Here is a 13,956-nt window from a genome sequence, read left to right as displayed (position 1 = left end):
AACATTGGTTTTTGAAAATATTTTCAGAATAAATATTTCCTAAAACACAACCAAATACATTTTCTTTATTATTTCCTACATTCATGAAAGACATTTTCGTTAAAAAAAATATAGGGGGTGCAAAGAGGGAAACGAGGTGCGAATAACATCCCTTGACAAAAAAAAGACTAGGCCCGGCCCGTTTAAAAAATTCATTCATACACCGTATGAACACAGGAACCCTCTCTCTCTCTCTCTCTCTCTTAGTTAACTCACCCTTCCACAGTCATATCCGAAACTCTCGTTTCTCCTTAACCTTCATAATCGTACCCTGTTGTTTCATATATCCAATTCTACTTCCAAAGTTTCTCGCTGTCTCCATTCCAAATTCACTCTTTCTAATTAACCATTTTTTTTCTTTCTAATCCTTGTTTCTGTTCCATATATCAATGCATTTTCTCCATTATCGGTTCATTGATCACAAATTTCAGCCTTGGAAGCTTCAACATAGCAAATAATTCAAAAGACATGGATAATTCTCAAGATCAACCACTCCCTCCAGGTGTTCCTTCGTGGCCAAATTACGCCTTTGCCACTCCCAGTGCCCCCTACAACTTTCAACAAGGAACCCTTTCTCACTATGGTTTTTCTTCCAATGCTAAACCAACTGAACAACACGAAGAAAACAAGTCCTTCAATTCTAACCATGTTGAGATCACTGCAGTAGATGGTGCCACAGTGAGTGCTTCCAATTACTATGGAGCACAGTTAACTGGCTCGCGCGACGATATCGTTGTTGCTGCTCAGGATGCCGTGCTGCGTGAACAAGTATGATGAAGTCTTTTGTGGCATGGTTTTAAATTTCTGTCGCGGTTTTATAGTGTGATATTGTGGACAAATGCGACCACAATTGTAGTTGTGTTGATGCTTCGGACTGTATTTTAAAACATTGATAGTTTTGTGTTTACATGTTTTGTTTGGTTGTTACTTGTTTTTCATTTGATTGTTCTGATTGGTTTGGATTTGTCTTTGCTGATAGGAAATTGCCATGCAAAATGTCATTAGGAGTCAAAGGTGTGTTTTGATTTTCGTTTTCCTTTACTTAATTATGTGGAATGCTTTCTTGAAATGTTATTGTTAGTGGTTTGGGATAGTGGGAATTATTGAATTAGATGTTTGTTTGTGTTGTGCCGTTGTAGAGAGGGAAGAACTGTGGATTCACCTACCAAGGATAATTTAGATTTGTTCTCGGAGCGTCGTGACCCCAATGCTTTGAAGGTATGAGAGTTGGAGAGTGCAATTTTGGTTTTTCTATTCATTTTTTTATTTATTATTTTTTGAAAAACAGGAGCATCTGTTGAAAATGGCCACAGAGCATAGGGCTGAAATGGCTGTGAAGCGTGGGAAAGCTGCACGTGCAGAAGGTCTGTAGTTTACTTACTTTTGCTTTTTGGACTTTAGAATGCTCAACTCTCGTGGTCTTATGTTTGTCATAAAATTATTTTTCCATACTGTTGGCCCTTTCATTTTAATGAGCATCTTTATCATAGTGAAGAAAAAATCATGTGTCTGTCTTCTTCACATAAATATGAGAACTCTAAGCTGTTGTAACAGATTCGGACATCCGAAATAACTGTGTATATGCATGTGTACTCTAGCTAGAAAGATAGTTAATATAGTTGCTAGATATTATTATCTTACAAATTTACCCTAACCTAGGGTGCATTTGGGTAAACAACTTAATTAAGTGCTTATTGAATATTTGCTTATCATGTAAGCACCTATTTATAAGTTTTTTCTATAACCAAAGAGAAAATAGGGTTAAATTGTTTCCATACAAGATGTAAGTTTATTTTATAAGCTGTCATGGCCATAGTTATTAGTATCTTACAATTCACGATTTGAATCTTGCGATTTGATACAATTTGGCTACCTACCAATGCGTATCTTAAGATGAATCTTAAAAGACTTTGTATCTTACAATACATGAATGAATCATGTGATCTTACGATTCACAAGATTCAAGGATTTGTTATTTTTTAGTTTACTTTCTCCAATTTTCATGAAAAAATTAAAAAGTTATATAAGCCTAAATTATTAAATTAAAAGAAATAGAAAGAACACCTCTAAATTTATCCTATTTGATTAATCCACTACTTTTTTTGCCGCTCACTCATTTAATGCGTGTACTCTATTTAGATATTTAATTGCTTCATTTCCATTATACTAAAATAAAGGCTTCACAAAACATCTTATGCTCCTAGAGTTATGTTTTTTCAGTTATTTATCATGAGTATGTGCTTTAATATGTTTTTGTTAGTTGCATATGCTATGTTTTATTATTGATCATGAATCTTACGATTCATGATATGATTCAATTCACGATTCAGAAAATGAGTCTTCCAATTCACGATTTGAATCCCGATTCAACAATCATGATCTTATTGAAAATAAGCCAAAAACAACTTACAAATGTATCGCAACTATTTTTCATAAGCTCTCCCAAATATTTACACAAGTACTTATCTCATAAGATGAGCCGAAATAAACTGTAAATATGTTCTTCCAAACACCTCACTAATTTTCCTATTTATACCAATAATTCCATCAAGTACTCATAACCCTATTATTGAAACAATGGTTAATATCTTTGTGCAACAAATAAAAAAATATGGTCTATCATTTTGAAGGATCACAGGACGTGAGGACATGGGTTACCGCTAATCAATGGTTCTAGTTACTGCTGCTCTTCACTGTATAACAGATAATTCAGTTCTCTTTTGTTCATTCTTTTCCTTCCCATATATCCTGGGTGCTGAAAATATTATGCTAGGGCTTTTATACCTCATTAAACTTTGTGTACAACATTCCTAACCTTCAAACCATTGAGGAGGATGTGCTTTGACCACATTTAAGGGAAGGGAAACAAACCTTGATAAGAATTATAAGAAAAGAAGTTTTGGGTGTGGTTTTCTCATTAAAGCACGCTGTTTCCATATTTCTTTTACTTCACCCAATCACCATTATTGGTCAATTTCATCTATGATGTATTTTAATTGTAATGAATTCATATGCTTTGTTTGGGATTTTATGCATTCTGTATCAGGTAACACAGAAATAGGTAATGGATATGGTGTACCTGGTGGAGGTGCCTATTATGATGCTCCAACCCTTAAGACTACTGCAGGTAAATTTAATTCCAAAACTATTTTACTCATGCTGCAGCACTCTTTTAAACTGCAATAACTGAGCCATTGAGTATACCTTAACTTTGTTGCTTCTGGAACTATCAAGTAGGTAGCAATGCTTTCAGTCAGCCTGAATCTATTCTTGATAGATGTTCAGAACAAAAACCTCCAGCTAAAGAATTGCCTGAGTACCTCAAGCAGAGGTTGAGAGCTAGGGGTATTCTTAAAGATGATACATGTACCACAGATCTTGTAAGAATTTTGATCTTAGTTTATCTTTGTTATCATGATTCATTTTCTCTCCTCCTCCATCAGTTTATGTGTTTATTTTTGCTTTCTCAGTTTTTTTCCTCTTTAGAAGTGGGTCACTCTTAGAATTTGGGTTTGAGCCTAACTCATCCCTACAAAACCAGTTTCTAAGGTCCCCCCCCCCCCCCCCCAACTCATTGGTATACTCTTTCTTGGCACTATCTCTAGCCGTTGTGGGACTTGGGTTTTTCCCAATACAATCCCTCACGCCCAACACTATTAGGCTTGGTGCATGAATAATATTGTGCTGCAAATTTCATTTGGGTTTGAACTATGTGATGTTCTTGCTTTTACATTATAGTATTTTCAATCTGTTCAAAATTCAAATACTTACAGGTTACCTGTTTCTGAATTTCAGAAAGGCACAGCAACTGAAGTTACAGAAAATAAAAAGTTGCCTCCAGGATGGGTGTGTATCACTTGTTATAAAAGTTTTCCTTTCAATGGAATTTTTTTTGCATATGCCTTTAGCTATTCTATAAATCTCCTTATCAGTCTTGGACTTCCTTAAATGAGATCCTAGCTTTGGAAAAAAAAAAGAATTAAGATTTGGGTGTCATAGCTGCTGCATATTTTGTCATCACTAAAATCCTGTGTATCTTTTTAATAAACAAACAAAAGGTAAAACAAGTCTTATTGACCGAAAGTTTTGGCATTTGTATTAATTATGAAAGAATAAGGACACCTTAGGCCTGGTAAATGATAAATCAGATGTTGGCTTTTGCTTTTTACCCTGATAATGAAATAATCTTTATTTAAAGTCATGACTATATTTAAAAGGTATATAGTTAATGTTATGGTATCTCTCATTATAAGTTTGAATGATGAGCTGATTTCTATTATTTCCTCTTTTCTTTAGAATTTTTAATTTTATCAATACCTTACTACTTCTAGCTCATACAAATTACTAATTTTCCATGTAGGTGGAGGCAAAAGATCCTGGAAGTGGGGCATGTTATTATTATAATGAAAGTACTGGGAAGAGTCAATGGGAAAAACCTCAAGAATCATACTTAACTGAGCAATCACCATCATCTTCGCATCTTCCAGAAAATTGGGTGGAGGCAATGGATGAAACAACAGGTTCAGCACATATAAAATATCATGTCGTTGCATCTGGTCTTTATGAGTTTTATTTATATTTCTAACATCAAAAGGAGTTTGTAATGAATGTATCGATGCTACTGGTTTAGAATTAGAGAAAGAATGATTACAAGTACTCCTAGTCTTCTATCGCTATCTCTTGATAGCCTATCTCTGTTAATACCTGTTACAATTCTTTCTAACCATCACTGGCTAATGATATCTCCCTCCAGTAACAGAAACTAGTCCAGCACAGTACACTCACGGGCCCATTTGGGGTGGTTGCGAGCTTTTGATTTTCAAATACAATTTTCAAAACAAAACGTGTTTGGCAAAAATAGAGCTGAAATGTTTTTTTTAACTCATTTTCAAAAGACTTTTACATTCATTTTCAAAACCAAGAAAAAAGGTTATGTGATTTTGGTTTTAGTTTTTTAAAAAAGCACACATTCCTTACATTTGACAATGGCCCTTTCCACCACCATAGGCACTGCCACTGCCACCACCGCCTCTGCTAGAAGCACTATGTTGTTTTTACCCAAGAGGACTATTGTTGCACCAAAGAAATGGAATGACTATGTGCTCTATCATTAGAGATTCCGTATGGTAGTGAATCATAATAATCGAATGACTCAGCTGGATTCTAGAAGGGTCATTGTTAGAATTCTGTTAGCAATGATTGAGGCTTAGATTTTATTCTGATTGTTGCTTAGGACGTATGCATGTGACGAAGCTTATATAATTCCTGTAATCTGTTGAAAGGGGTAATAATGAGAATTAAGAGAATTCCTCTCTTCTTATCTTCAATTTCTCTTGGAGGTTCTCTGACCTTGAATTCAGAGAAATACCAAACATCAGTAGTAGCAGGAGAAAACATGGATCAATGGGGTCTCACTGACCTTCTTCAATGCCTATGTCAAGGGCCATGATAAGAACCTTGGGAGAACCACATCACAGAAGCTAACTATTGTACTTACTGCCAATGTGGGACTGAAGTCCTATATCTTGCAATTGGATCCTAACATCCCATACGCTCCGCATGCTGGCTACACACTAGCCCTTTGACTAGTCCTGAGTGAACACTGCAATGCTGGTATCAACACTCATGCTGCTCCTTTGCAGCTTAGAGACTAGATGGAAAGATTTGATACCAATTGATGAGAACCTTGGGAGAACCACACCACAAGAGTTAGCCATTGTAGTTGGAAAACCCAAGACCTTATAAACCCCACACTAAATCCCATACTTCCAATATGGGAGTCAAGAACTATACCTTGCAATTGGATCCTAAGTTTGTAACAGACCACTTGGAAGTCAACCAGAAAGTTGTGTCCTTTACAAATAGGATCTAGGTCAATCATTTCAGCAGTGTTTTGAAAGCCCTCCTCTATCTTCCCATAGCTCTTGGTGCTGGAAACCGTTAAATTTATATTAATACATTAAATGGTTGATATGGACACGATTTTTGCTTTAATATAGAAAAAGAAATAACATTTTATATATTTACTGCACAGAGGACCCACAGGAAAGGCAGTATAGTGCCTGCATTGCTTTACTGAGCAAGAGCATTTGAAATCTGATGAAATAGTACATCACAACTATACTTAATATTATGGAGAAAACAATAGTTTATATTTTTCTTTTTGAGGATAAGATAAATGTTCTAATGTTTGACTTTTTATTTGTTTGGTCCTTTTGCATGTTTTTGTGTTGTCAATTAGTAAATCTACTTGATTCCTCATTCCTTGTCACTCTGTATAAACATTGCAATTTTCATAGTGACCATGTATTATATGCCATCAGGTTCAGTATATAGTTCAGTTTCTTCTCAGAGAAATAAAAAATTTTAACACATGCAAAATGATTTTTGGAGTGGTTTGTTTGTTGGGTCAGTTTACCCCCGTGTTGTTAAATGGCGGCCATGGCGGCGCCATGGCGGAGTTGCATAGCGGATTTCTTAAAAAACGCCACCGAATAGCGGTGGCGTGGCAGGTTAAAGATGGCGGCGCCATGACGGATATGGCGGCGAGGCGAAAAATGGCGGAATTTGTTTTTTTTTTTGTCCGCGGTAGGAGTTGGGCTGACCCGACTCAACCCTACCCGGTAACTTAATGAAAACCATGACCCCTCCAAGCTTTCAGAACGCAGCTGCAACCCCTCGAAGCTCCAACACACAGCGCGACCTTGGAACCCAGCCACGACCCCTGCAACCAGCCACGACAGCAGCCACGTGTGACCCGCTGCACACAGCAGCCAGCAGCGACGACCCACGGCGCGAACGGCGGTGACGAGCACGGCGTGAACGACGGCAACGAGCACGGAGAAGACGATCCCAACCCACACGTAGAACATCGCGACTTATACTGGTGGGCAAAGCTTTTTTTTGGTTTTGTTTTTGCTGCTTGACACCCCTTTTTTCTGTCTGCAGCTTTTTTTTTCGTTTTTCTATTTGACACCCTCTTTTTACTTTAGACAGTCCCATTTTTAATTTTTTTTTCTATTTGACACCACAATTTTTATTTTTTTTGTTTAGTCCCCTTTTAAATGGCTGAACCATCATTCGATGCTGCTACTGCAAGTGCAACGAGGAAAAATAAGGCAGACCCAGGCTGGAAATATTGTCATTCACTGGTGGAAGGAGATACAAACACCATTGTTTGTAATTTCTGTGGAAAAATCACAAAGGGAGGAATAACCAGAGCCAAACAACACCTGATTGGGAAGTCGGGTAATGTTGCAGCTTGCAAGAAAACTCCACCAAATGTAGTCGAAGAGTTGAAGGAATATATGGCTACCAAAAAAAGTGGGACCACTTACAGTACTTCTGGCAGTGGTAATATGGCAAATATAAGAAATTTTGAATTTGGTGAACTAATTGGATGTGATGGAAGTGAAGAAGATGAGTTTGCGGACTCTTGTAATGCAGCTGCAAGTGCAAAGACAAAGTGTGGAACTAAAAAAGGACCAATGGATAAATTTTGTAAGAATCCAGAAAATGCAATCAATCGGAGAAAAATGGAGATGTTGAGGAAAATGAACATTAGAGAGTCAGTGGATAAGAATGAAGTATTAAAGGTGCATCAACATATTGCTCGCTTTTGGTATCAAGCAGGTTTGTCATTCAACCTCATTAAATTGAAAAGCTTTGAGAATATGGTTGCAGCCATTGGTCAATATGGACCACATTTGCCCATTCCTAGCTATCATGACATCAGAGTTCCACTCCTCAAGACGGAAGTTGAATATACTGAAAATTTGATGAAAGGCCATAGGGAGCAATGGGTCAAGTATGGTTGTACTATTATGTCTGATGCATGGACTGATCGGAAACAAAGATACATCATTAATTTTTTGATTAACTCTCAAGCTGGTACCATGTTTTTGAAGTCTGTTGATGGCTCTGATTTTGTAAAGACGAGTGAAAAGCTTTTTGAGTTGCTTGATGCCATTGTGGAGGAAGTTGGAGAAGAGAATGTTGTTCAAGTTGTAACCGATAATGGGAGCAACTATGTTTTAGCGGGTAAGTTGTTGGAGGAGAAAAGGAAACATATTTATTGGACTCCTTGTGCAGCTCATTGTATTGATTTGATGCTTGAAGATATTGGGAAGCTTCCCTTGATAAGGAAGACAATTAGAAGGGCAATTAATCTAGTTGGGTTTATCTATGCCCATTCAAGTACCTTAAGTTTGTTGAGAAATTTTACAAACAAGAGGGAATTGGTGAGACATGCTATTACTAGATTTGCGACTTCTTATCTAACCTTGGAAAGGCTCCACAAAGAGAAAGCAAATATTAGAAAGATGTTTACTTCTGATGAATGGACCTTGAACAAGCTATCTATGGAGCCTAAGGGAAAAGAAGCTGCAAAGGTAGTTCTCATGCCTTCTTTTTGGAATAGTGTGGTTTACACTCTTAAAGTCATGGCTCCACTTGTGAAAGTGATTCGTCTTGTGGATGGTGAAAAGAAACCAGCCATGGGCTATATTTATGAAGCAATGGACAAGGCAAAAGAAACAATTATCAAGTCTTTTAACAGCAATGAAAGCAAGTACAAAGATGTGTTTGCAATCATTGATAAAAGATGGAATTGTCAGCTTTATAGGCCATTGCATGCAGCTGCCCACTTCTTAAATCCAGAGTTCTTTTATGACAACACTGACTTGGAGTTTGATTTTGAGTTCACCAATGGTTTGTTTGAGTGCATTAAGAAGTTGATTCCACAATTTGATGTGCAACAAAAAATTCTAACCGAGTTGCATCTTTACAAGATTGGTGCTGAACACTTTGGTTCTGACTTTGCAATGGCTCAAAGGAAAAGTCATTCTCCTAGTAAGAAACTTTTACCATATGACAAATACAAATACCATACTATTTTTTTATGTATTAGTGTTATAATTCAGAATTCTAACTCTGAAGTTATGCTCTTGGTTGGTAATTGGTATTGCAGCATATTGGTGGCGAATGTTTGGGTCACAAACTCCAAATTTGCAAAAGCTAGCTATTAAAAATTTTGAGTTTGACTTGCAATGCTTTAGGATGTGAAAGAAATTGGAGTGTGTTTGAGCAAGTAATTGTGACAAAACTCTAACTATACTTTTTAATTTTATTTAATTTTGATGATCAAGTTTTATTTGGAGTATATTTGAGATTGAAATCAACATTTATTTTTTATGTTGTAGATTCATTCCAAAAAAAGAAATAGGCTTGAGCACAAGAGGTTGCATGATTTGGTGTTTGTCAAATACAACCAACAATTGAAGCAAAGATATAATGCAAGAGATGAAATTGATCCAATTTCTCTTAATGATATTGATGTGTGCAATGAATGGCTCGTGGAAGAGATGGATCAAGATGATGATAATGATTTGGTATTTGAAGATGATGATGCTCTAAATTGGGCAACTGTGTATCAGGCTTCGGGGGTTGGAGAGTGTAGGATGTATACTAGGCGAAAAAAGCAAAAAACAACAAGTGTTGCTGCTGCCCAAACTTCTAAAAAACAGGCAATGGTTGTTGGATCTTCATCAAGGAAGCAAAAAGCAGTCCAAGAAAATGATGAAGATCTAGATTTTGAGGAGAATATTGATCTTGAATCTGAAGAAGAAGAAATCATGATCAATTTTGAGGCGTCTGATGGGGAAGAGGGAGAGGGAGATGATCCATTACCATATGATAACAACGAAGATGATTATGTTGGGATTGGAGAAGATGATTAGAGCCTCAACCTTTTCTTTGCACTTTGCATTATGTTTTTATCATTTTCTTATTTTGAACTCTTTAATGAGTTTATTTGGTATTGGTACTTGATTATTATATGAACTCATGAAACTTTTTTAGTTTATTTAAATGCAATCCTTTGTTTTTTTCAATTTCAATGAGTTTATATATATGTATTTTTTTCTTTTTTTGTCCGTCATGACATCCGCCATTTTCCGCTACGCCATCCGCCATATTTTTATGGCGGATTTTTGGCTTTCCGCCATGAACCGCCATCCGCCATTAACAACATTGGTTTACCCATGACTTGATTGTAGTTCTTGGTTTAAATTTCTTATCTCTTTTGCCACTGTTTTATGAATTTTATATGTTATCTTATCAATTCTTTCTTTGTATTACAGGTCATAAGTATTATTACAATACAAAAACTCATGTATCACAATGGGAGCGTCCTAATTTAGTTCAGGAAGTTGTTTCAAATCACTCAGACTTGTCTGCTGGTGGTGGGTATGATCAATCATCTAATTTTCCGCAGTGCATGGGATGCGGTGGTTGGGGTGTTGGCCTTGTTCAAGCATGGGGTTACTGCAATCATTGCACAAGGTAGAGAGTGGTTACTCTTAATATTGAGGACTTGGTTTGAGTTTTGGTTATCTTATTATGGAGAAATAATTGCTTATAATTGCCATCTTCTAAAGAGGGCTTTTGAAAGATAAGCAATTGTTTCTTCAGAAATAATCACAAACAAACATGCTATTTTGGATAATTCTTACATTGTTTTGGCTGTAAGTTTATACAGAAGTTACCTAGATCATACATTTGTTTGTTGTATGTTGAACAAGAATTGAAATATCACATCCATCATAGATGGCCAACGAGAATGATGGGGTAGGTTGATTTATGATTATAGATGACTGATTATTTCATTCGAGTGACCTCGTCTTTCCCTACATCAAGGGAAAGTGGGAGAAAAAGTAAAGTTTCATGATAAACCAAACCAGATTCAAAGGGGTGACATGCTTTAGACTTTATATCACTTATTCCATGCAATGGGGTTACACAAACATACCCAAACCTGGCTCCACTGTTGTAGCAGAAATTCTTCAAAGGATTAACCAATTACTAGTTTTGTCATTATAAGGAAAGTCATGATTCCTTTTCTTTACAACACCATTTGTGACTGAAAGATACTTGTCTTGTTCACTTGAAGTCTAGAATTGTAATTTGTTGGTTCATCTCGGAGACTGTGTAATAGGTTGCATAGTAATTGGAGCTCACTGGAAATGTGTTTTTAAATGTAAATGAAATCCACAAAAATACAATAACCACAACAATAGCCTTATCCCACACAATGAAAATGAAATCCACAAAAGTAATGTTAAATTTTTTTCTTCCAATGAGTAAATATATCATCTGCTCCATAATATATGTTTTTTCTGAATTAGCTGCAAATGTTTATCTCTCATATTTATTTTGCTTTTTATTATCAAAAAATGAAAATGCAGAGTTCTGAATCTTCCACAATGTCAATATTTGTCCTCAAGTTTGAATAATCAGCAAAGCAGTGCTGCACATCCCTGTGAAAGTTTGGATAAAAAGACTAGCAAACAGAGGTATAATTTTGTATGAAAATCTGCTGTGCTAGTGTGCTGTTAAATTCTTAACAAAAAAATTTTGCTGTTCAACTGATGTTATCTAGCTAACTTTATTGATGCCATCTTTGGGGCATGACCTCTATAATAATATAATTAAATTTCAACTTCCATATATCCATCATTATTTAGAACTTCTCTCTTTCTACATTACACTATCATGAAAAATCTACATTCTGCTTGTGATTAAAAGAACTTGTATTGTGAATATACTTTTCTGTTTTCTTCCCTTCCATATTGAGAAAATACAGTGTAGAGTTTAATAACAGAAGGTGCATTCTATGGTAAAGAATTGATGAAAATTAAAGAGAAGTGAACTTTTGAAAAGAAAACTAACATTGTTGCACTGGTATCCATTATACTTTTCAAAGAAAGAGGATTATTCAGAAATAAAAAATGCAATCTATGTCATCAAAATTAGACAACAATTGCATTACATCTAATCTTAAACTGAACTTTTTGTGGAATTATCATGTCAGAAATGATGAAAAATTATTTAATTATATTTTTGCTTCAATGGATTTCATGGAAGATTTATTGAAGAGATATCATACTGAATTATCTCATAAGATTATTCCTTGAAATCTGTAAGTTAGTCTTTATCGAAGCCATAAAGGACATATTGATCCCAATTTCTCTCTCCAGGTCCAGTTCGAAACCTCCATTTGATAAGGGAGGTAGAAAAGGGGGCAAGAAACGTACTTATGCAGAGGATGATGAGTTGGATCCCATGGATCCTAGCTCCTATTCTGATGCTCCTCGTGGTGGATGGTATGTGTGTGTGTGTGTGATGTGTGCTATATATATATATATATATATATATATATAATCTTTTTAACTGATCAATTGGTCCCTTTCAAAATCCTTGTCTGATACTGAATTGCTTATAGTGATAAACTTGGTTTTCTGATAGAAAAACCTGATTAATAAACATAAATGTATGATTACTTTCAGGGTTGTGGGTCTGAAAGGTGTGCAGCCACGAGCAGCTGACACAACAGCAACAGTATGTACATTGTTTCTTCTTATTTTTCATTTTCAGAAGTTCTTATGTTCCTATCTTTTCCCTAGCTTCTTTTCTTATTGGTCCATTTGATATCTATATTTCTTTAATGCATTTTCAACCAAAAGAATTCCTTTAACCTGGTATCCGTTGATTCCTCAATACTCTGAGAAGAATTTTCTAACTCAATGAAGTTATCTACAAAAATGTATGGTGTGTGAACAATCACAAAGTCAATGAAATTGTGTTAATGAAAGATTATGTGTAGAATTGGTTGATATTGAGCTTCTATTTGATGCCAACCTAGCCTCTAGTGTCGCTAGTATCAGTGCCACGGGGTAACAGTGATTTCTGTTATGCTGAAACCATAAAATATGTCTGCCATAATTATAGTTTTGGTTTCAGTCCCGACCCTCCTAAATGAAACATAATATAAAAATTATTTCTCAATCAATTTCAGGGTCCTCTCTTTCAACAACGACCATATCCATCACCTGGAGCTGTTTTGCGAAAGAATGCTGAAATTGCTTCTCAGAAGAAGAAACCAAATTCAAATTTTACTCCCATATCCAAAAGGGGTGATGGAAGTGATGGGCTTGGTGATGCAGACTAGGACCATCTTATCGACATACATGAGCACACCTGTCTTGCTATTTTATGCCAAGTGGATGAAATGTATCAGATACATTTTAGTCTATTATTATCCATGAGATCAGGACGCATTTCATTGGCAAAACCATCTGTGTTGTACATTAATATTGTGTGACTTACTGCTAGTACTGGACAATTTGCATCACTTAAATGCTATAACCAAACGACTGGACAGAAGCCATAGTTATACGCATGACTGGAGTGGATATATTTGATGCATTCTGACAGGTGATGATAAAAGTTGCACTTGGCTTGGTAGGCATTCATGAGCAGAAACATATGATTTTTCACAATTTGAAAATTCTAGAAACTAAAGATTGGGCGAAAAAGGAAATTCTAAGCCTTCCAGCGTTGTCCGTGCTCTTTCATTTTGTTCTTATAATTATAAATGTTTTTCATTATGGTACTGTGGGATTTTATGATGGGAGATATATGTAGTCCGGATCTTTTTCGCTTTCTTTTAGTACCTGTGTACCCTATTTTCTCTAGGAACTTGGAGCATTTGGTTTAGAGTATCAGATTTCATGTGGTGTTTTATTTATAAAAGAATGTTATACATCAGTTTTGTGGGAATAATAGCCCTTTCATGAGATTATGCGAACTTGACACATCGTGGTTAATGGTAGGGATTTCTAACTGCTTAGAGAATGATTTGTGTGATGTTTCTTTTATATTTACAAACAAATGTTAAAATTATGTGGGTTTTTTTTATTTATTAAGGTTTAAATGATCATTTGGTTCCTATACGTTATACCTATTTAGGAACTAGTCCCCAAATGAAATAAATATGCGTTTTAGTTTTTATATGCCTTTTATTAATACACATCGGTCTTTGTGTTGCTTAACTCTGAATGGAATAATGATTGGGGTAGT

General features: G+C 35.7%; 2 protein-coding genes across 3 annotated transcripts; both read left to right on the top strand.

Moving 5' to 3' along the window:
* Positions 1-219: 219 nt before the first annotated feature.
* Positions 220-13,673, top strand: LOC100779869 (uncharacterized). Of its 2 annotated transcripts, none has more exons than XM_006575091.3 (13): positions 220-807; positions 1,019-1,053; positions 1,179-1,257; positions 1,328-1,403; positions 3,086-3,166; positions 3,277-3,419; positions 3,835-3,885; positions 4,400-4,559; positions 10,179-10,380; positions 11,283-11,390; positions 12,075-12,200; positions 12,384-12,435; positions 12,893-13,673. In XM_006575091.3, exons 1-13 carry the CDS (start codon positions 508-510, stop codon positions 13,043-13,045), a joined length of 1,566 nt encoding a protein of 521 aa, XP_006575154.1. In that variant the 5' UTR covers positions 220-507; the 3' UTR covers positions 13,046-13,673. The 2 variants fall into 2 exon arrangements, with proteins under 2 accessions (XP_006575154.1, XP_006575153.1); XM_006575090.4 differs by having other exon boundaries at positions 3,274-3,419.
* On the top strand, positions 6,384-10,163 carry LOC102668886 (uncharacterized). The gene is made up of 2 exons (XM_041007181.1): positions 6,384-9,127; positions 9,240-10,163. The coding sequence occupies exon 1, from the start codon at positions 7,104-7,106 to the stop codon at positions 9,063-9,065; it is 1,962 nt and encodes a 653-aa protein (XP_040863115.1). The 5' UTR covers positions 6,384-7,103; the 3' UTR covers positions 9,066-9,127; positions 9,240-10,163.
* Positions 13,674-13,956: the final 283 nt, after the last annotated feature.

This window comes from Glycine max, chromosome 2, assembly GCF_000004515.6.
Source record: "Glycine max cultivar Williams 82 chromosome 2, Glycine_max_v4.0, whole genome shotgun sequence".
NCBI classification, from domain to species: Eukaryota; Viridiplantae; Streptophyta; class Magnoliopsida; order Fabales; family Fabaceae; genus Glycine; species Glycine max.
Note: the sequence above shows the minus strand (reverse complement) of the source record. Positions and strands in the feature narration are given on the sequence as shown.

Bases quoted from the DNA above. Each gene is read 5' to 3' on its own strand.
- LOC102668886 (XM_041007181.1), top strand. From the start codon at position 7,104: ATGGCTGAACCATCATTCGATGCTGCTACTGCAAGTGCAACGAGGAAA.
- LOC100779869 (XM_006575090.4), top strand. From the start codon at position 508: ATGGATAATTCTCAAGATCAACCACTCCCTCCAGGTGTTCCTTCGTGG. The intron at 10,381-11,282 runs GTAGAGAGTGGT...ATGAAAATGCAG, and splicing joins TACTGCAATCATTGCACAAG to AGTTCTGAATCTTCCACAAT. The intron at 12,201-12,383 runs GTATGTGTGTGT...GATTACTTTCAG, and splicing joins GATGCTCCTCGTGGTGGATG to GGTTGTGGGTCTGAAAGGTG.